General features: G+C 45.3%; 1 protein-coding gene across 2 annotated transcripts in view; it reads left to right on the forward strand.

The window, feature by feature from the left end:
• The window catches only part of CACNA1H (calcium voltage-gated channel subunit alpha1 H), a 311,405-nt gene that overhangs the window by 178,012 nt on the left and 110,720 nt on the right, over positions 1–22,673 (forward strand). For both annotated transcript variants that reach the window (XM_030211678.1, XM_030211677.1), the window contains 4 exons: positions 767–922; positions 7,921–8,011; positions 9,499–9,707; positions 15,211–15,645. In XM_030211678.1, coding sequence (XP_030067538.1) covers positions 767–922; positions 7,921–8,011; positions 9,499–9,707; positions 15,211–15,645 — 891 coding nt within the window. The remainder of the gene's footprint in view (positions 1–766; positions 923–7,920; positions 8,012–9,498; positions 9,708–15,210; positions 15,646–22,673) is intronic.

A 22,673-nucleotide genomic window follows, 5' to 3' on the forward strand; every position in this document is an offset into this window, starting at 1 on the left:
GAACCCAGTTCCCCAGGATCAAAGTCCACTGCACTAACCACTAGGCTACGATCCTCAAGGGCAGCAACCCACTCAAGTTCTTAGGATTTCCCCCAATGAATATGCATGAGATCTACCTGCCTCAATTGTATGCAGGACATCAGAAACAGAAGGAAGCCTTTTGCGAGAAGAAGAGGACCTCGGCTGGTGGGGGTTGGGGTCTCCCGCCAGCAAAGGCAGGCGACGGCGACGCCGGGTTGGTGGCGGGAGAGGGGGGTCGGGCAGGTCGTCGGCAGGGAGGTCCAGGGCCAAATCTATGGGGGCCCAGGCCCCCCCTGGCCCCACGTAGCTACGCCACTGCACGGTACATAGAATACATTTAGTTGATATCCCAGCGCTTAAAACTCTATGCCTCCATTTATACCAACAAAAATCTGGCATAAATCCCGGTACATAGATTTAGGTGCAGAGGGCCTTATTCTATATCACACTACAGCCCTCCCAAGACCTACCTTGATGGCCAGGGCCTGCCCTGTTGGTGTAGTGCCCTCTGTGGCTATGGGGGCAGGAAAGAATCCCACTCTTTCCAAGATTGTTCGGGCACGGGAGATGGGTGAGGGTGGGGTCAAAATACTGTCTTTGTTTAATTTAGCTAGATTATTGTTTGAGAGAATCTCCAAATTGTTGGGTTCAGAAGAGAACAGGAAGGGCAAGAAGGAATGCCTACAAGCGAAATGCAAGCCATGAGAATACATGCTTCGAACTAATAGAATGCCTTTGTCCTCAGATTCTAACCCAAGAAGACTGGAATGTTGTCCTTTACAACGGGATGGCGTCTACCTCGTCTTGGGCGGCTCTCTACTTTGTGGCTCTAATGACATTTGGCAATTATGTCCTCTTCAACCTCTTAGTGGCCATCCTCGTAGAAGGCTTCCAAGCAGAGGTAATGTGATGGTAACATTAATTTTTGTATGCTGGTACAGCATGTTAAGAAATAGGGCAGAGTTTTCTAAGCCTTAGTTAGATGTGGGCTATGGGGGAATTTGGAAAAACTAGACGGTGTTTGGAATGTAACTATAGCATAGGAATTAACCCTTTGAATACTATAGTGCTCTTCATAGTTTGTTGAGCACTAGATAGGATGGAAGTGTGTCGCCAACAACCAATTGCTTATTGACTGGTGCTCAGACCATATGCATATCAGACTTTCCTTCTAATTATAAGACAAACCTTGTGTTGTGCTGTACAGAGAAGAAAAAGGAAATATTTTACTTAGGCACTTTCCACATTGTCAGACTTCCTACTGGGTAGGTAGCGTGATCTCCCGACAAGTTGGGGATTTCTGCTGTGTTTCTTTTCTGATTTAAAATACATATTTGCCTTATCTTTCTAGTCTAATTTACACAATCTGTTTCAGATCCCAGTAGGGACAGATTTAAAATGGGGGCAGCTGTGAAGGGATGGGGTTGGGGAATTCCCCATAACTAACCATAGGGTGAGAGAAGTTACTTCCATAAGTTATCAAAGGTGTGGGGCACCGGGACCCTTCTCCTCACTCAGATTCTCCCCTAAATTCACACACACAAGGAGTGACATGGGCTGCTTATACTGCAGAAGGACATGTTTATCCACTCCTACCCTAGCTGAGATAATATTTAACCATCTCTCTGACCTCACGTGCAACTTTCTTCAAATCAATCACCTTACTTTCTAATTCCTCCTACTTTCTTACTCATCTATATGTTACAACAACTTTGCCTTACCCCTCACTACCAATTATAATCAGGGATTTTTTTGAAGGGGTACTTGGGGGTATTGAGTACCGGCACCTTTTCCACTGTCTGTTAAACTTGACCCATGGTTCTCATATTTTAATGAAAGAGCTCAGGTTCTACACACAAATTCTGCCTTGTCATAGATTCTATGACTGGTTGCAGGGGTCCTGGCTATTGTAGGGTGGGTCCCTCAATGATCACTCCACCCCTGAAGGGTGGCCTGGCATTTGAGTACAGGCACCTTTTTTGCTAGACAAAATGCACTGATTATAATGTTCTAGTACATATTGTGTTGTCATTGCAAGTAGTCTACCATGCCATACTTTGTATTGTTGTTCGAATATTTTTACTGCTCTAATTGCCTATTGCGCATGTTTGATCTATTCCTACTGTACACCGCCTTGAATGAATTTCTTCAAAAAGGCAGTAAATAAATCCTAATAAATAAATAAATTCACAGTGCTTCTTGTCTTGCAATATGGTGATTCCCCAGAGCAGCCACTCCAGGCAGATAATTCAATGTGTGTGTGTGGGGGGGGGGGGGGGGTCTGCAAGTCTCTGTTGTGCCCCTCCCTGCATATAGCACCTCCACTTTCCATTACACACCAAGCAGTGCTGCAGCAACCAACCCAGTGGAGACATGGCAGCAGCTGTGTGACAGCATTCCTCCGTCTATTAAATCTGACTGACCAGGCAGTCATTTATGTTGACAAAGTCTAACTCTTAAATTCCACACTCTTAGGAGGTCATTAGTACATGGAAGTGACTTGCTTAGCTTATATTAAGTACTGGAATGATACTGTGTAATTCAGGGTAAACAAAATGCCTTGAACTGGACTTGAGTCAGGAGCACAGCCAGAATTTTTTCTAATGGCACAGTAACAAAAACAGAAATTTTTTTAGATTTGAAAAATTACACAGCTTCAGCTCATTGAAAGCATCGCTGTGTTAACACTTTGGGACACAGACAAATGGCAGGTGAATGAGGAAATATTTAGGGCGTACACTGATTAGATTTTTTCCAGTCTCTTAACTCATCATTCTGCTTTTCTACCCTTCTCTCTGTGTGACACATTAAAGTGTGTAATTGTGTTCTGGTGTCCAGGGGTGCTGCGGAGGAGGTGTGGGTCTGGCTTAAAATTCCAGTTCGAATTGTACTACCGGCTACCGATTTTCTTTGTGATACTGAGTCATTCTCTCCCTGTGCTTTGGTTTTCCAGTTAGTAATTGAATCTTGATCATAAGAGTAGTGAGTCGGCGTGTGTTGAATCTGGAGGGACAACTTTGTGAAATGCGTAGATAAATACCATATAATGAGTGCATTATGGTTAGGTGAATCAGGTCACTGGAATAAATTAAATGTTAATTTTTTTAAAACGTGGGTTGAGAACAGCTAGTAAAGGTACGTTAATATCAATTATAGCCACAATGGAATTCTCCTGGACAAGGAAGTTCATGAAATTATAGTTTATTTTAAATCCTAATAAACCCCTTGCCACAAAAAATATATAAGAGTTCATTTTGCAAAGCATTTTGGAGGAAATTCTATAAACGGCAGTAGAACAGGTGCCAAAACTGGGCGCTAAGCCTGTCTTCTATAACAAATCTATTCTAGAATACGTGGAGGGGGTTAATCGAATGGGGACAACCATCCCTAAGGGCGCCCATCTCTGAGGACGTCCCCGCGAAGGGGTGGGGCGTCCCATATTATCGAAACAAGATGGGCGTCAATCTTTCATTTCGATAATATGGTCGGGAACGCCCAAATCTCAACATTTAGGTCAACCTAAGAGATGGTCGACCTGAATATTGAGATGGTCGACTTTAGAGATGGGCGACCCCAGTTTTCGCCGATAATGGAAACCGAGGACGCCCATCTCGAAAACGACCAAATCCAAGCCATTTGGTCGTGGGAGGAGCCAGCATTCGTAGTGCACTGGTCCCCCTTACATGCTAGGACACCAACCGGGCACTCTAGGGGCACTGTAGTGGACTTCACAAATTGCTCCCAGGTGCATAGCTCCCTTACCTTGGGTGCTGAGCCCCCCAAAACCCACTCCCCACAACTGTACACCACTACCATAGCCCTTATGGGTGAAGGGCACCTAGATGTGGGTACAGTGGGTGTCTGGTGGGTTTTGAAAGGCTCAACATTTACCACCACAAGTATAACATGTGGGGGGGGGGGGGCCTGGGTCTGCCTGCCTGAGGTGCATTGCATCCACTAAAACTGCTCCAGGGACCTGCATACTGCTGCAATGGACCTGAGTATGACATTTGAGGCTGGCAAAAAAAGTTTTTAAAGTTGTTTTTTGAGGGTGGCAGGGGGTTAGTGACCACTGGGGGAGTCAGGGGAGGTCATCCCCGATTTCCTCCAGTGGTCATGTGGTCAGTTCGAGCACCTTTTCGAGACTTGGTCGTGAAAAAAAATGGACCAAGTAAAGTCGGCCAATGCTTGTCAGGAACGCCCTTCTTTTTTCCATTAACGGCCGAGGACGCCCATCTGTTAAGCACGCCCCCGTCCCGCCTTTGGTACACTGCCAACACGCCCCCATGAACTTTGGTCATCCCCGCAACGGAAAGCAGTTGAGGACGCCCAAAAGCGGCTTTCGATTATGCCGATTTGGGTGACCCTGAGAGAAGGACGCCCATCTCCCGATTTGTGTCGAAAGATGGGCGCCCTTCTCTTTTGAAAATGCCCCTGTTAGTGTAAGTCTGCGGTTATGTGCCAAACTTTAGATGTAAACACTTACGCCATGTCTATGGCTGGCATAAACGATGGCATCGAATTGCGGCAGTTGGTCGCAAAAATGCATCTACTTTATAAAGTGTGTGCAGGAATAGTAGGACCACTTCTGACATGTCCGTGCCCCTCCCTCTTTGTATTACCATGTGAAAGAAGCTAGGCGCACTGGGCTTGATAATCAGCCAGCGGCAGGCAGTGCGTCTGCTGTCCGCAACCGGTGTTAAACCGGGATATTCAATGCCGGGCCATATCCGGCAACTGGCGTTGAATATCCGGGTGTATTTTGGCTGCTAAAACGTTAACTGCCTATGCCGACATTATGGTCCAAAATAGGCCTGCTATTTAAGCAGCCTATTTTGACCACTCAGCATGACTGGTTTGGCGCTGAATATTCGCTCCTAAAAGTTATGTCACGTGATATAGCCTGTTAGTGTCTATTCGCGATCCTGGATATTCAGTGGGAGATAACTGCTTATCTCCCACTGAATATCTGTGGTCAGGCACTTAGGGATCCCTTTACTAAGGTGCACCGAGAAGTGACCTGCGCTGGTGTAGACGCGTGTATTTATTTATTTATTTATTTGTTTGTTTGTTGCATTTGTATCCCACATTTTCCCACCTTTTTGCAGGCTCAATGTGGCTTACAGTATGCTTTAGTGGCGATCGCCATTTCCGGAATGAGAAATACAAAGTGTTATTGCATTAAGTACATAGATGGTAGAGTAAATTATAGATTAAATTAGATAATCAGTTCATTTCGGCATGAGAAATAAGGTGGTAGTGTGTTAACGTTCGCTAGTGATAGAGTTACTGAAGCAGTCAGCTATAGAGAGTTCAATTTTGTCTAGTTCTGGAAGAGTTTCGTTGTGTGGTATGCCTTTTTGAACAGGTTGGTTTTTAGTAATTTTCGGAAGATTGTTAGGTCGTGCGTTGTTTTTATGGCATTTGGTAGTGCATTCCATAGTTCCGTGCTAATGTAGGAAAAGCTGGATGCATATGTTGATTTATATTTAAGTCCTTTGCAACTGGGGTAGTGGAGATTCAGGAATGTGCAGGACGCGTGCAGGTCTATTTTTCAGCGCAGCTGCAAAAAAGGCCTCTTTTTTGGGCCGAAAATGGACATGCGGCAGAATAAAAATTGGCGGGGATCCATTTTGGGCCTGAGACCTTACCGCCACCCATTGACCTAGCGTATGGTCTCATGCATTAGCCAGGTAGTAATGGTCTACGCATGTACAATGCCGATTACCGCTCGGTTAGTGCAGCACGTCAGAAAATTTCCAATGCACTTAATTGGATGCAAGTAAAAAATGAAATTACCGCTCGGACCACGCGGTAGCCAAGCAGTAGTTCAAAATTGAGGCACTAAAAGGGTCCGTTAAACCCTATTTAATCAGCCACGAGCCGTTCCTGGATGGTTAAATAGTTTTGAATATCTTGGGGGGGGGGGGGGTGCTGTTTATAGATAGGGGCATCATCACCAATTATTTCCCAAGTTAGTGCTGTTCAAGACTTTTGAGGCTTGTTAACTTGAGGCCTCAATATCTTGGAGTATAACCTTGGCACACAGTCACACCTGGAGTCTCTATTATTTTTATGAAGCCTCTTTTATTTGAATAAATCACAGATAATTTACTCACAGACAGATGTTCAGAAGTGCTGCTCCAGGGCACAGAGACTCCTTCATCTGAGAGCTGTTGGAGGTGGAGATATGAGGAGAAGTAGCTTTATTGCAGGGGAGAAAAACAGTTGAACGGGTAGAAATGGTTCAAAGCTGGGTGACTGGAATGTGCGATATCTCATTAGGGAGGAGATATTTTCAAGGTAAAAACCCAAGTTCGTTGCGGGGAGTTCCAGCAGGACAAAGCTGTCTCGGCCAAGATGGTGAATGCCTCGTGGCTGAAGGGACAAAGGGGTGTTGAGGCTTCACGTAGGCTCAGGGAGGAGGAGGTAGAGACCAATGGGGACAGAGCCTGCCACCGGGTGGCAAGGGAGGTGCTAGAGGACAGCCCTCGATTGGAAGGAAAGGTCATACCTGGCTGACCTCCCAGGACAGAGATAGTGAGAATGACCAGGAAATAATAGCAGGAAGAGAAAGAGCCAAGCTTGGCAGAGAGGAGGTCTGGGCAGCCTCACAACCAGTGGTAACAGTTCTTACACAGCCAAGCAAGTGTGGTTGCATTGCTTGTGAACTACATACCTTTGCAGAGTAAGAACTGCAGCAATGATAGTCCTTAGAAATGAGAATAACAGTAAAAGCATTGCACACATTTTAGGATCACATTGTAAACTAGTTCGAGGCTGTCAGAGGACAGAACAAGTGCCAATTAGTTAATGAAGTTGTGCATATAACTTGCCCTGTTCTATAACTCCGTACCTAGGTTTAGGCATCATTTATAGAATTTGGGGAGGGAGGTGGTTGTGCACTCCCTTCCTCTCCTTGCAGACAGCATCATTCTCTCTTTCCTGTCCCCTACCATTGCCATCATCTCTTGTCCTTCCTTCCTCCCTCACTTCCATCAGCCAAGGAAAGCTCTGGAAGGAGTGGTGCTGTATGCCTCTTAGCCCCAGACCATCACTGAGTGACCAGACTAGATAAGTTGAGGGGGGAGGGGCAGAATACAAAATAGGAAAAATATTCTTGAGCACGGTGAATGAAAGCTCTTGACAGCCCTGGAAAGATTTATTTATTGATTTATTTTTGTATTGTAATGTGTAATTCTATTGTTGTTATTTGTTTTATGTTTTTAATTATGCATGTTTTATTATAATCCATACATATATATATATATATATATATATATATATATATATATATATATATATATATATTAGATATGTGGACTATAAACATTTGAAATAAATATATCCATACATAATTCCAGTGGGGAACACTGTTCCCTCTAAACTAAGCAGGAGTCCTCCAGTACAGTCCTGCCACTGGGGGGCACTGTTTCATTATCACGTTTTCAACAATGAAGGACAGGCAAACACTGCAGGACTCCCGGGAACCTGCCTGTCCTTACCGACTGAAAACACAATATTGAAACACCACCAGCTATTGGCAGCAATTCAGTCGGAGGGATTCCCACTCAGCTTAAAGAGAACAGTGGTGGGGGAGGACCAGGAAATTGAAGGAGTGGGGGTTGGGTACATTTATACAACACCACAGCTGAGAAATAAGTGGGTTCAGGTATCTGGTATTTTTGTTTGTATTGTTCTGTTTTTTTTATTGTTCTATACTGTTCTGGATTGCCGTTATTGTATCTGATTGCTGTTGGTTTAATAAAGAGCATTTATAATAATAAATGCATAAATAACTATACAAAGTGCTAGAGAAAGTTCTCAAGTTAAAGAAAAACACATGTCTGCATTTCACAAGAAAACACTCTGCAAATCTAACCTTTGGTGTGTCGGCAGGGTGATGCAACCAGGTCTGATACTGATGAAGATAAAGCGTCGGCCAACTTTGACGAGGATTTACAGAAATTCAAAGACCTTCGAGCCACTGGTAGGATGCAGAAGATTTTCTTGTTGGAATAAATGAGGGTAAAACAAGGTGTTGATATTCATCTTATGCCCTTAATTGGACGGTCCTCTCACTGTGCACAGTTACCTGTGTAGCAGGATGACAGACCCATCAAGTATTTGCTTTCCAGTGTGTATCCTGCATTCTTCATCATTTGCTCAATGATCAATTAATAACCTGTTTTTAAAGTTGTTTTGTGTGGGACTTAGCTGTTTCCATCAAGTGTTACAGAATCTTAACCAAAGAGAAACTGGTCAGGTTTTCTTATGTTACTATGTTACATAATCTTAACCAAAGAGAAACTGGTCAGGTATGCACCAATGGCGTAGCTACGGGTGGGCCTGGGTGGGCACAGACCAGGCCCACCCATTCTTGCCTCAGGCCCATCCAGTGTTGTGGCGGTGCCTCACTCCCCTCTCTCCCTCCCCTGCCCACAGCCCGGCATTTGCCCGTATGTCTCTGAACCCCCTCCCCCCCCCCCCCCCCCCACTCCCTGGTCTACCTCAGAGTCATTGCTGATGGCAATTCCTATAGGCAACTGCAACAGTCTTGCAGGCATTCCTCTATTGCATCTCACCCTTGATGATGTCATTTCCTGTTTCTTCACTGGCAGGAACACAGTAGAGGGAAGCCTGCAGGACCACTTCAGGTTGCCTATAGAAATCATCGCCAGCAATGGCCCTGAGGTAGACCAGTGGGGGCAGGGGGTTCAGACAGAGATGGGCAGATGTCAGATGTAGGTGGAGTGTGGGAGTAGATGTTGGTCTGAGGCAGAGGAGAGGGAGAAAGATGAAGACGTGAGTAGGGGCAGAGGAGATGGAAGTGAAGAGAGGGGAAGGTTAAAAAAAACTGTATACATTTACGAGGGTGGGGGTGGGAAGGGCACAGAGCAGGGAGTAGGAAAGGTAGGCCCCTGGTTTGCACTCATTTTCACAATGCAGGACAGCCAAATAAATCCATTCCATGGACAATAAGCACTTGGCCTACATTTGGCAAGCCAAATATTTGTGCCCACCTAGGCTCACCCATAGCTATGCCACTGGCTTAAGGCTAGCTGTTAGGGGCCAGTCAAGTCAAGGAGGAGGTGTGATCAGGTTCAACGAGAGAGAAAAGGAAAACATCTCCTATTACTGTATCAGCCACTACTGGTCGAGCAGTGGCCTTGAGGATGAACCACACAGGAGAATCCTTGGAGCTAATATGGAGTTTCTGTGCCCTTGGGCATAACAATCTAGGAAGGGGCAGAGCTCTGAAAGCTTTGGATAAGGAAGCAAACCAACTCAAAGTAAATGGTCTAAGTGAAACCAGATGCATGTCTATTGCAGATAGTCTCAAATAATGTAAAAAAATCTTTTGCATTGCAGTTTCATTGTTTTTTTTTTGGGGGGGGGGAGGTTGTAGAAGTTGTGTATTTATAACTCCGTATCCATAGGAGATTTTAATAGATATGCAATTGGTCTCCTTTTTAGAGCTGAAGATGTACTCACTTGCAGTAACACCGAATGGGCACTTAGAGCCTCGTGGAGCTTTACCCCCTCCTATCATCATGCGAACTGTTCCCACACCTATGCCCACCCCAAAGAGCTCCCAGTTTATGGATTCCATGCACACTTTTGCAGACTCAAGAAGAGGAAGCAACGCATCCATAGACCCATCAAATTACGACCTGAAGTCCTTGGTAGGATACCAGAATGATTCGTTCCATATTGAGTGGAGCGGGCCCATTTAGGGATGCATGAAAAATTCTGAATGTCTTCACAAATGTCAGAAAAATGATGTAAAATGTTTATGCTATCAGGGGCATTTGGGAGAGGGAAAATTCTGGGTTGTGTGGGCATTTGTGGATCATCTACAATGTCTGAAAACATTCTAGAGGTGTTTCAAAACATTTTGAGTTTGGTAAAATAGGTCTGAACGTTTGCTATATAGGTCTGGCTCTGCCCCCAGACTGCCCCAGCACTAATCAGATAATGCCTTGGTGTCTGTATTGATATCCAGCATTCAGTTCAAGCTTCTGCTACTAACCTACAAATGTACTCGATCTGCAGCCCCTCCTTACCTCTCTAGCCTCATCTCCCCTTACGTTCCTACCCGTAACCTCCGCTCTCAAGACAAATCCCTCCTTTCTGTACCCTTCTCCACCACCACCACCGCCAACTCCAGGCTCCGCCCTTTCTGCCTCGCCTCACCCCATGCGTGGAACAAACTCCCCGAGCCCATACACCAGGCCCCCTCCCTGCCCATCTTCAAATCACTGCTTAAAGCCCACCTCTTCAATGTCGCCTTCGGCACCTAACCTCTACACCTCTACCCAGGAAATCTAGACTGCCCCACCTTGACATTTCGTTCTTTAGATTGTAAGCTCCTTTGAGCAGGGACCGTCCTTCTTTGTTTAATTTGTACAGCGCTGCGTAACCCTGGTAGCGCTCTAGAAATGTTTAGTAGTAGTAGTAATAACTGCCTCTGACTAGTAGCGGCAGAGCTGGCCAGTGGGATATGACTAAGTAGGATCCTTCCTACCTACTTAAGTACAAGTACAGTGAAGAACAGTGGTTAAAACCTTTTAAATATCGACCCCTGTATTTTTAACATCTTTTACTGGAGGAACGAATGGAACAAAAGGCAAAGATTCGTATCAGAACTTAAGTTGAGGGGACAAAGCAAGGATTAACTGGAAGAACATTTGGGGACTCATTTTCAAAACAAAAAAATCGTCCAAAAAATGTCATAAGATGGCAGAAGGGCGTTTTTCTCTCAACAACATCCAAGGTGCAATTATCAACACCACGATTTTAAACATTTTGCTCCACAGCTCATCCAAATTTCAAGGGGGCACGATGGGGGCCTGTTTTGGGTGGGACATGCAATAATGGAACAAAATGAAAATATCTAGGGCCAAAATTAAGACTTTTTGGCTAGACATTTTTCAGTCACGACCAAAAGGAGCCCTTATTGACCTCCGGAGGGATTAAAGCATAACCCCCCTTACTTCCACAGTGGTCACTGACCCCTTCCAGGCCCCTAAGATATGACAGTGACAGGACATATCAGGCTCTATGACAGCTTCACAGATGATGGCAAGTCCTATTAGAGCGGTAAGCAGGTCCCAGGAGTAGCCTAGTGGTTAGTACAGTGGATCGTAGAGAAGGGGACCCAGGCCCTTATCCCACTCTAACTGTTACACTTATGGTGGAATGTGTGAGCCTTCCAAAATACACTAATTACCTGCTGTACCTACATGGAGAGCTATTGTAGTGGTGAACAGAGCAGTACAGTAGGTATTTTTCTGCTCCTGGAGCCAGGGCTCACAATACACTTCTACCCTAGCTGAGATAATATTTAACCGTCTCTCTGACCTCACGTGCAACTTTCTTTAAATTAGTCACCTTGCTTTCTAACTCCTCTTACCCTCTTTACTTTACCCTTCACTATCAATTAAAGTGTTCTATTACGTATTGTGTTGACATTGTAAGTAATGAACTACACCAGTGGTTCCCAAACCTGGTCCCTGGAGGCATCTCAGCCAGTCAGGTTTTCAGGATACCCACAATTTGCATGCAGTGGAGGAGTTACATGCAAATCTCTCTCATGAATATTCATTGTGGGTATCCTGAAAACCTGACTGGCTAGGATGCCTCCAGGACCAGGTTTGGGAACGACTGTACCATGCCATACTTTGTATTGTTAGTTGAATATTTTTACTGCTGTAATTGCCTCCTGCTCATGTTGATCTATTCTTACTGTACACCGCCTTGAGTGAACTCCTTCAAGATGTGTTTGTAGTCAGTCTACTAAGCATGATGGTCCCCCTCAGACATCCCAATGGCTGTTTCTTGTGCATTTTTCTCTTGGACATTTTGTTTTCCAGAATGGCCCCGAAAGAAAAATGCACTGAGCACAAAACATCAAGGGACAAGGGCAATTTTCGAAACCAAAGAGATAGAGGGTTTTCAGGTTCCAAACTGGCTGTGATCACCACTACTCAGTTTTTTTGACGTTTCTAGTAGAACGTCCAAAATCAGACTTAGGCGTTTTATCAAAAATGCTCCTCCCCATCCCCTTACAGTCACTGGGCAATCAGTTGCGTAAAGGCAGTGGGAAATGGAGAGGGACAGAGGAGGAACAGAGCACACTGTGTCGCTTGCTTACATCTTTTGTGCTCCGTTGAATAAATTCAATAATATGCATGGCAGCTGTAAAGATGGCTGTGCCGGGAGGCATTTGAGATGAGCACTTGGGCTTCTGGGCTAAGCTTTTTGGCCGAGGTTCAATGCCTTTCTTAAGAGAGCGGGCACGGCTGCGTCCTTTCTCCCCCGTTTCATTTTCCTGGCTTTGCTGAGTCAGCAGGTCTTGGAAAAAGAGCCGTTAGAACAAACGATGCCACCAGGGAAAGGAAGGAAAGACAAGCTTGAGAGAGCTGCTGACAGTATAACCAGTTCATAGTATATGGATGAGAGCCCAGAAAGAAAACAACTTGTGTGTAATTATCCGTGTAACGTGGGGGCTCAAAAAACAAAATAGCTTAAAGACCGGTGCCAGGCACAGCTCTGTAATTATCTGTGGAAGCACACAACCCACAGCCGAAAAGTGCCCATTTTAATAAAGACCCAGGACCACATGCAGCCAGAAGTTACAACAGAGAATCTGGATGCTCAGATCAAACATAAATCCTGACAGACACAGAATCTGTGGTGGGCTGACCCCCAAGGGTAACTGGATGGAAATACAGCTCAGAAATTGTAAAGCAGAATCAAGAATCACTGTGTATCTTTTAATAACCCCCCTCTCCCCCCCACCCCCACCCCTCACACAGCCTTTAGTATAGCCATGAGGTCCGATTAACTTGTCAGATTCCCTCCGCATCCTCAGGCAGCTGCAGTAGGAATTGCTCTGGAGCAAAAGGATTTCCCAGTTCTCTCTTTATTAAATGCTGCCAGTCATGAAATATCATTCACGCTGCTTACTTCTAAGCAGAGGGTCAGCCTTTTTCTAGGCCATTTTTGTCAGCCCTAAGCTTTGCTCAAGCTGCTTTGCATAGGTAACCCTTTCCTGCCCATATTGGTCATAGACGGGTTACTTTATTTAAAATATACAGTTTGTTAGAGGGTCCAGGTCAGGACCAGAAATTCACAGGGAGGGTGTTGGCAGGGGCAATGGAACATGTTTTTAATTGTGAGGACCAAACTAAGCTCTGTTCCTGCCCCTCCCTCTCAGGGCTACTGAGAGACTGGGTCGGGCCCCCCCCCCCCCCCCCCCCCCGAGGTCATCATCGTCATCGCTGCCCCCCTCTGTCCACCACTGGGCCGGGCCCCCCTGAATTCAAATCATAGTGCCTCACCTTGACCTCGCTCCGTGTGAAAGAAGCGCAGCAGCGGCAGTCTGCAGATCGCCTCCCTTCGGGCCTTCCCTCCCTGTGTCCCACGCTCACGCAAATTACATCAGACGAGGGCGGGACACAGGGAAGGAAAGCTCGAAGGGAGGCGATCTGCAGACTACCGCTGCTGCGCTTCTTTCTCATGGAGCAAAGTGGAGGTGAGGCGCTATGATTTGAATTCAGGGGGGCCCAGCCCGGTGGTGGACCGAGGGGGGGGGTGGGTGGAGGGGACTGTGGCGCCGGGCCCCCCTTGGAGGCCCGGGGAATTTTGTCCCCCCCCCCATGCCCCCCCCTCTCGGCGGCCCTGCTCCCTCTCCCCATGCTGATGCTGGGTGGGGCAAAATATTGGTAGGACCGTGGTCCCTGTGGCTCGCTTCATTCCGCCACCTATGGCTGTTGGCACTCAAGTGCAGGCTCTCTGTTGGCACTTAATAACTCAGTCCAGGCAAGAATTAGGGTTCTGACCCCACAAAATATACTTAAGAAATATAGTGCACTACTGCATGGGGCCATGGATCTGGGAGGGGTATAAGCAGGTCAGGGGTATACCCAGTGAATCACCAAATAAGTGCTAACAGACTGGTGTAATTCTTCAATTAATATAACAACAATATCCAACCAGCCTTATGTACAATTCAAAAAAGTGCAACCTGCCCCAATGTTCGTCAATACCAATGATATCTAAGGCAGTTAATGAGTAACCCGATGAAAGAAGTGCTAGACCACTAAGCAACAGAAATTTGCTGTGCTTTTTATAGTGGGACTATCTGCGGGTGCTCTTAAAAAATTAAAAAAGAAACAATAAAATTACTATTAATAGGTTTATTATATCCTGGTTACAGTAGTTTGTCAGTTGTAAAATCAAACATATAAATGGCAAGAGGCGTACTCACTCGCAAATGCGCAGTAGAGACCCTCTCTGTCCCGCCCCCGCGTCAATACGTGATGACGGGGGTGTGACAGAGAGGGAACCTGTGCACCTGCGAGTGAGGGAACCGCCGTCGCCACCGCTCACCCCACCCACCCTGAGTCGCCGCCGCCACCCACCCTCCACCCGGCCCGGGTACCTGGCTTCACTATTGAAACCGCCGGAACGCAGCACACAGCTCTTCTGAGCTGCCGTTGGCCTTCCTTAACTGCCTGTGTCCCGCCCTCGCCGACGTTACGTCACATGAGGGCGGAACACACGCAGAGAAGGCCGACGGCAACTCAGATGAGCTGTGTGCTGCGTTCCGGCGGTTTTGGATAGTGAAGCCAGATACCCGGGTGGAGGGGTGGCGGAGGGGACTCCGGGGGGGGGGGGGCGGCGGCGACTCCGGGGGGGGAGGGGCCTTTCAAACCCCCCCCCCCTTCCTTTACTAGCCCGTTTTTACGGGCTCAACGGCTAGTACTAGCATAAACCAGAATTGGAGCGCGTAAATTTAGGTGTGACTATTTATACCAGGTCAACGGCAGACATAAATGAATGCGTCTTAAGTGTGCCATGTAAAACAGTTGACTTATAGTATTGTATAAGTTGAATGCACATATTGGAGACACGCCCATACCCTCAAGCTCCACCCATATGTATGCCCCCCCCCCCCCCCTTGCAGTTATGTGCTATGGCACTAGAATAGCAAATAATTCACATACATGCATAAGGGGTGCTTTTCTGTGCACTTGCACACACAAGGGGAATGCAACTTCACACACCCAGTTATAGAATTGTTCTTCATTCTTCAGTAACGCAGTTTCACAGAAACTGAATTTCTGATGATTCGTGCTACCGTGTAACATGTGTAATGTGTTTGTTTGTCTCTATTCTCAGTCCAGCCTCCGCAGTTCTCCCTGCACACCATGGGGTACATACAGTAACTGGGGGAGCCGGCGCTCCAGCTGGAACAGCATGAGCAGGGCCCCAAGCCTCAAAAAGAAGAATCAGAAAGGGGAAAGAGAGTCTTTGCTCTCTGGTGAGGGGAAAGGGAGCACAGATGATGAATCAGATGACTGCAAGTCCAGCACTGTGAGCAGAGGGTCCCTCCTCCGTCGAGCTGAATCTCTCGATACCAGAGGTTCTTTGGACTTGCCTGAGCTTCTTCAGGTGCCCACCCTGCGAAACTCTGTCAGTATCAGTCCAATGACCATGGCACCTGCAGAATATCAAGACTGCAATGGCAAGATGATGCACGTACCCAGTGAATTCTTTATGCGTATCGACACACAGAAAGACGACCCACTGGACTACGACGATGACATGGAAGATGTAAGTTACCTCGTCAATGAGTGGATTGTTTTCTGTTTGTTCCCTATTTCCTTCTCTGGCCTGATTAGCTATTTCTAGGTGCTTTTTCACCCAAAAGACTTAGTGGTTTTGACTGAAGAAAAGTCAACCCACTAGAAACATGACAGCAACTTCAAACTATTCAAGTTTGTAGAACTAATATGTGGTGGCAGGGTTGGGAGACAGACAATTTATTATTGCAATCATCTGTGAAGATGGCTGTGTTGCTGTCTTCAGAAGTAAGTTGATTTATCACAGTTGCTCACCTAGCTATTGGCAATGGCTAACAACAAAATATTGACATTCAAGGATGAGTTGGCAAGATATGATTATGAAATGCCTGCCTTTTTACCCAACCTTAGAAGAGATGTCACTATTTGGGAGAGTATTCCTGAAGCTAGCCTCGGGTAGATTGGTATGGGATCCTTGGCCTTTCCTCTTTCATTTTGTCTAATTCCTCAGTTGTTTACAGGGACAAGTCCATTGGCCATGGCAAAAAGATTGTTTCCTTCTCCTAGTTATCAGCCCTGAATTTTGGTTGATCATCTCTTCCTACGTTGTGCAATGTGCTAAATAAAGTTGATTGAAATAAAGAGTGATGGCCAATCTGAGTGGCGTTAGAGCAGTGCAGCATCCCACCAATTCAGCTGAGGTTTTACACTGTCTTTCTATTTGGAGGTTGTGAACAAAAATGTAGAGCATGGTCAACTTGAACTTGAATTAGAGCTACATAATCTCATTTGTGGAGGAGTGGCCTAGTGGTTAGGGTGGTGGACTCTGGTCCTGAGGAACTGAGTTCAATTCCCACTTCAGGCACAGGCAGCTCCTTGTGACTCTGGGCAAGTCACTTAACCCTCCATTGCCCCATGTAAGCCGCATTGAGCCTGCCATGAGTGGGAAAGCGCAGGGTACAAATGTAACAAAAATAAAATAGATACTATTGGAGATTCTGCATGGAATGTTGCTATTCCACTAGCAACATTCCATGTAGAAGCCTGCGCGGCCACATTGGTGATCTGCAAGGGCCGACTTCTACATGGAATGTTGCTAGTGGAATAGCAACATTCCATGTAGAATCTCAAATAGTAGCAACAGTGGAGGAGTGGCCTAGTGGTTAGGGTGGTGGACTCTGGTCCTGAGGAACTGAGTTCGATTCCCACTTCAGGCACAGGCAGCTCCTTCCTTGTGACTCTGGGCAAGTCACTTAACCCTCCATTGCCCCAGGTACAAGGTACAAATAAGTACCTGTATATGTAAAACGCATTGAGCCTGCCATGAGTGGGAGAGCGTGGGGTACAAATGTAACAAAAATAAATTTGAGAGACTTATATCTGTCTTTGGGTTATGATCCTGCTCAATGGCTTAGATAGAGCTGAGATTGGTACAGAAATGAGGGGAGGAAAGATCTGAGCCTAAACCCAATCTTATGTTGACACCTTGTAGTTCATCCACGAATAGTACTGTAAATAGCTGTAGAGCAAATGGCAATCTGCAAGTCACAGTTAATCACTGCAGCATTTCATCTACATGTGAAAGGTGATATGGGAAAACACTGAAAAATTCTGGAGGCCCTGAAGTTACTGTCTATCGAAGGTCATATGGGCAGAAGTTTAGGTACAGTTTCTGCAAAGTAGGATGAGCAAAATAATTTACGGCCTTTGGCTTTTAAGATTTTGGTAGCTTCTCTCTCCATTACAACCTAAAAAAATTCAAATGTAATAGTTCAATATATGAAAGTATTTTAATGAAGACCCAGGGTTCTTACCAATGTAAGTAGCCTTCAATGCATCCCTATGAACATAACTTAAAGAAAATGGCCTTGTTTTAACATGCTCTATTAAATTTAATATTAAAGTGCCTTCAATTGATAGCTTAGAGGTTTTAATTAACATAGCACCATTCCATATTACCAATTCAGTAAGAGTCCCAGTGGGGAAGGCTTGGAGTAGAGAGTAGTAAAAAGCTGTTAATCCATAGACTTCAGGTTTTGCATAAGGTAATCACAGTCCCAGGCCACAAACAGCTAATTACTATTGATTTAGCATTTCATTAAAAAAAAGAGAAACATATTGTTTAATTAACTTTTTAAAACCCTGGTTTTAGATATCCCTAAAGTAATGCAGTCCATTCAGCACTGGGAAATATGTTTACACATTTTATCTCAAGATACCATGATAGCTTCACTGAGTCACATGGGATCTGTTGATATTTATTTATTTAAGTTACATTTGTACCCCGCGCTTTCCCACTCATGGCAGGCTCAATGCGGGCTTACATGGGGCAATGGACAGTTAAGTGACTTGCCCAGAGTCACAAGGAGCTGTGCCTGAAGTGGGAATCGAACTCAGTTCCTCAGTTTCCCAGGAGCAGAGTCCACCACCCTAGCCACTAGGCCACTCCTCCACTGTTGCTACTATTTGAGATTCTACATGGAATGTTGCTATTCCACTAGCAACATTCCATGTAGAAGTCGGCCCTTGCAGATCACCAATGTGGCCGCGCAGGCTTCTGCTTCTGTGAGTCTGACGTCCTGCACGTATGTGCAGGACGTCAGACTCACAGAAACAGAAGCCTGCGCAGCCTTCTACATGGAATGTTGCTAGTGGAATAGCAACATTCCATGAAGAATCTCCAAAAGTAGCAACATTCCATGTAGAATCTCAAGTAATAGCAACATTCCAGAATCTCAAATAGTAACAACATTCCATGTAGAATCTCCAATAGTAGCAACATTCCATGTAGAATCTCCAATAGTATCTATTTTATTTTTGTTACATTTGTACCCTGCGCTTTCCCACTCATGGCAGACTCAATGCAGCTTACATGGGGCAATGGAGGGTTAAGTGACTTGCCCAGAGTCACAAGGAGCTGCCTGTGCCTGAAGTGGGAATTGAACTCAGTTCCTCAGTTCCCCAGGACCAAAGTCCACCACCCTAACCACTAGGCCACTCCTCCACTGTTGCTACTATTTGAGATTCTACATGGAATGTTGCTATTCCACTAGCAACGTTCCATGTAGAATCTCCAATAGTATCTATTTTATTTTTGTTACATTTGTACCCTGCGCTTTCCCACTCATGGCAGGCTCAATGCGGGCTTACATGGGGCAATGGAGGGTTAAATGACTTGCCCAGAGTCACAAGGAGCTGTGCCTGAAGTGGGAATCGAACTCTCCCAGGAGCAGAGTCCATCACCCTAACCACTAGGCCACTCCTCCACTCTAAGCTAATGGGACTTTTCTTCTTGGTAAACGACCCAGGTTTTCAGTACATCTGTCAACAGGTCATGGAAGCAAGACTTTGCATGACTCTTATGAAGGAGGGGAGTAGGAATGGAAGATGAAGATTAGTAAAGTATAGTACAAGTTTTGTAACATTAGGTCTTTGCACATTTCTACCAAAGCTAAGGAAAATACTATCCAAGAGGCATGCAATCATAATCCTATCATAATATCATTACATGCCTGCCAACTCATCAGAAAGATCGCATTATCCTTATTTCTCATGTGATTTCCACCCCAGGGCTCTGGGCAGAGGGTCTCTAACTTTAAAGTTCAAACACAATAACATGGGAAAAATTTGACATGTCAAGTGCATTGTCTGTTTTAAGTCAAATTGGCATAGATGGATATCATCTCTAAACTTCTCACTTGTAGATCTTATGAGTTTTAAAATCATGTCCGTGGAGGCTCCAGTGTGAGGTTCTACGAGGACTGCCTTTGTCACCCATGTTGTTTAATGTTCTCATGAGATCTCTAGGCTAAATACTTTGCCGGTCTGGCTAAAAAGTCTTGATTTATGCAGATGATATCACAGTTTTCCTTTCTGTGCTGTCATCTGCAGCTCAGATGTCGCAGAAGGTAGTTGGTCGTTTGAACCTCCTAGAGCGTTGGATTGAGGGGCATCTTTTTGAAATTAAATAAGGGCAAAACAAAGTTTTTATTAATAGGACAGGAAGATGACACATGGAATGACAATATACTACAAACTGAGTGGTCCTGATTTTAAATTTGAAGCTACCACTAACTTTTCCTCCTCAAATCTATCTCTTCAAAAACTCTATGAACAACCACACGAACTATAGATGTCCTCTCCACATTGCACAACACTATTGTAACCCCACCAAAATGTAAATTGTAAGCCACTTTGAACTGAAATTTGTTTTTGGATAATAGTGGGATACAAGAAGTAGTCTGACAATGGATAAGCAGGTGAATGTGATGGTAAACAGGACTTTCCTAATGTTAACACGATGACATAGAATAAGAAGCTCCAGAGCAGTCCGGTTAAGTACAAGGGTTCCAGACCGAAATTTCACTTACACACAGTGGCGTAGCTACGTGGGGGCAGCGGGGGCCTGGGCCCCCCCCCAAATGTGCTCTGGGCCCCTGGTTTGGCTGGCAGGGGGTCCCAACCCCCGCCAACTGAAGTCTTCATCCAGCACCACTGCATTGCCTGCCCTACTCCCTCTCACGTCTGGCACGCTCCTTTTAGCGAAATTGAGAATGCTCAGTTTCACTAAAAGGAGCACGCCTGACATGAGGGGAAGAGAGAGCAGCACAAGCAATGCAGCAGAGACGGAGACTAGCGCTGGATGAAGGCTTCGGCTGCTGGGGATTGGGGACCCCCGCCAGCCAAGATCTGTTAACAGCGGCAGCAGTGGGTGGAGAGGAGCAGGGCGGCGAGGTGGCAGAGGGGGCAGCAAAGTGGAGGAGGAGGGAGAGGGGGTGGGGGCCGTCAGCCCAAAATGTGTCCCCCACCTTGGGCTCTGGCCCCCTCCCACCTCGAGATCTGGCTACGCCCCTGCTTACACATAACTGAAGTGACCATATTCAAAGCATTATGTCAGTAACCAATGCAGCATAAATTATTTATTACTGTAATTGGACAGTGAACAGTTTTCCATCACTGCTAAATGTTGTAAAGGATAGACAATTTTCTAAATAAGATCAATAACGCATAAATAAAACTTTTAACGCACAAGTAATGCTTTTTAATTGGAGGAAAAAAAGCTATAATTGTTTTCTGTATAGTGTGGTTTATCAATTTGTGTTGTAGACAAGGTCCATAGGTCATAATAATGTTCGTAACTCTGGCACCCTAGATGTCCAAGCTGTGTAATGCAGCAGCAAATGTCACAGTGGCTCTTGCTTCACGCTCGCTGCCAGCTGCGTCTCCAGCATCCTCAGCCGCAGACTGCAACTCTGAGCAACTGTCAGCATGGTTTATGTCTGCAGGTCGTCATCAACTGCCACATAGCAATCGAACTCCTCGGCTGTCACTCCAGCCTCTGTCCTCTCTCTCCTTCCTTGGCTCACAGCTTGTGAAGCACTGCTGTGTGGCTCACGCAGCATTAGAACTTCACAGGGCTGGGAGTGAAAGAGGGAGGGTGCACCAAAAATGGAGTAAATCTAAATAAATAGCAAAGGACATCCTCAACTGCCATCGCGGAGGCATAGTGAAGGACATCCTTCACCCACACTGTAAAAAAAAAAAGACAAAAGTTTTTAAAGTTGTTTTTTTTTTCGGGGTGGGAGGTGATTAGTGACCACTGCAAGCCTTTTTCCATTCAGGTAGTGCATCAGTTAGTCCACTGCAGTGCCCCCTAGGGTGCCCGGTTGGTGTCCTGGCATGTCAGGGGGACCAGTGCACCACAAATACTGGCTCCTCCCATCTCCAAATGACTTGGATTTGGTCATTTTTGAGATGGGCGTCCTCGGTTTCCATTATCGCTGAAAACCGGGGATGACCATCTCTAAGGTCGACCTAAATGTTGAGATTTGGGCGTCCTCGACCGTATTATCAAAACGAAAGATGGATGCCCATCTTGTTTCGATAATACGGGTTTCTCTGCCCCTTCACCGGGACGTCCTTAGAGATGGTCATCCCCCTTCGATTATGCCCCTCTATGCCATACTTTGTATTGTTATTTGAACATTTTGACTGCTGTAATTGTCTATTGCTTGTTTGACTTATTCCTGCTGTACACCGCCTTGAGTGAATTCCTTCATAAAGATGGTAAATAAAGCCTAATAATACATAAATAAATAAAAGTACTCTGTGAATGGGGTTTACATACTTGGCATCTGTGGCTTGGAATGCACATCCATATCAAATTAGGAAACTTCAGAATTATTTACTTTGCAAGATGCTAAAGGCTTTTTATTTAAAAAAATATTTGAATGTTTGATGGTATTTTCCTGATGTTCTTCCCAGGGTTCTTTTATATCTCATAATCTATATAGAACTATACGGTATAGGTGGAATATAATAATATTTTGTAATATAATGTAAAGTGAGAAAAATACTATCTTTTTTAGTTGCTTATGTACGAACAGAAGCAGCTAAAAATAGTTTTTGCACTTTCCTGTGTTATTGTTGTGTTTGAACTCTAAACTTAAGGAGACTTTCTGCACAGACCCCTGGGGAGTCTCTTTCCCATCCATTAGTGAGCCTCATTGGTAGGACATTTGAAAAGGAAAAGGGAAATGGGACTTGATATACCTCCTTTCTGTGGTTTTTGCAACTACATTCCAAGTGGTTTATATAGTATATACAGGTATTTATTTGTAACTTGGGCAATGGAGGGTTAAGTGACTTGCCCACAGTCACAAGGAGTTGCAGTGGGAATTGAACCCAGTTCCCCAGGATCAAGGTCCACTGCACTAACCACTAGGCTACTCCTCCACTAGCAACATTCCATGTAGAATCTTCAAATAGTAACAACATTCCATCTAGAATCTCAAATAGTAGCAACATTCCATGTAGAATCTCAAATAGGGAAAGGGAAATTGGACTTGATATACCTCCTTTCTGTGGTTTTTGCAACTACATTCAAAGTGGTTTATATAGTATATACAGGTATTTATTTGTACCTGGGGCAATGGAGGGTTAAGTGTCTTGCCCAGAGTCACAAGGAGCTGCAGTGGGAATTGACCCCAGTTCCCCAGGATCAAGGTCCACTGCACTAACCACTAGGCTACTCCTCCAAAGCCTAAATCAAGGCTAACC

The sequence above is a fragment of the Microcaecilia unicolor genome, chromosome 8 (assembly GCF_901765095.1).
Source record: "Microcaecilia unicolor chromosome 8, aMicUni1.1, whole genome shotgun sequence".
NCBI classification, from domain to species: Eukaryota; Metazoa; Chordata; class Amphibia; order Gymnophiona; family Siphonopidae; genus Microcaecilia; species Microcaecilia unicolor.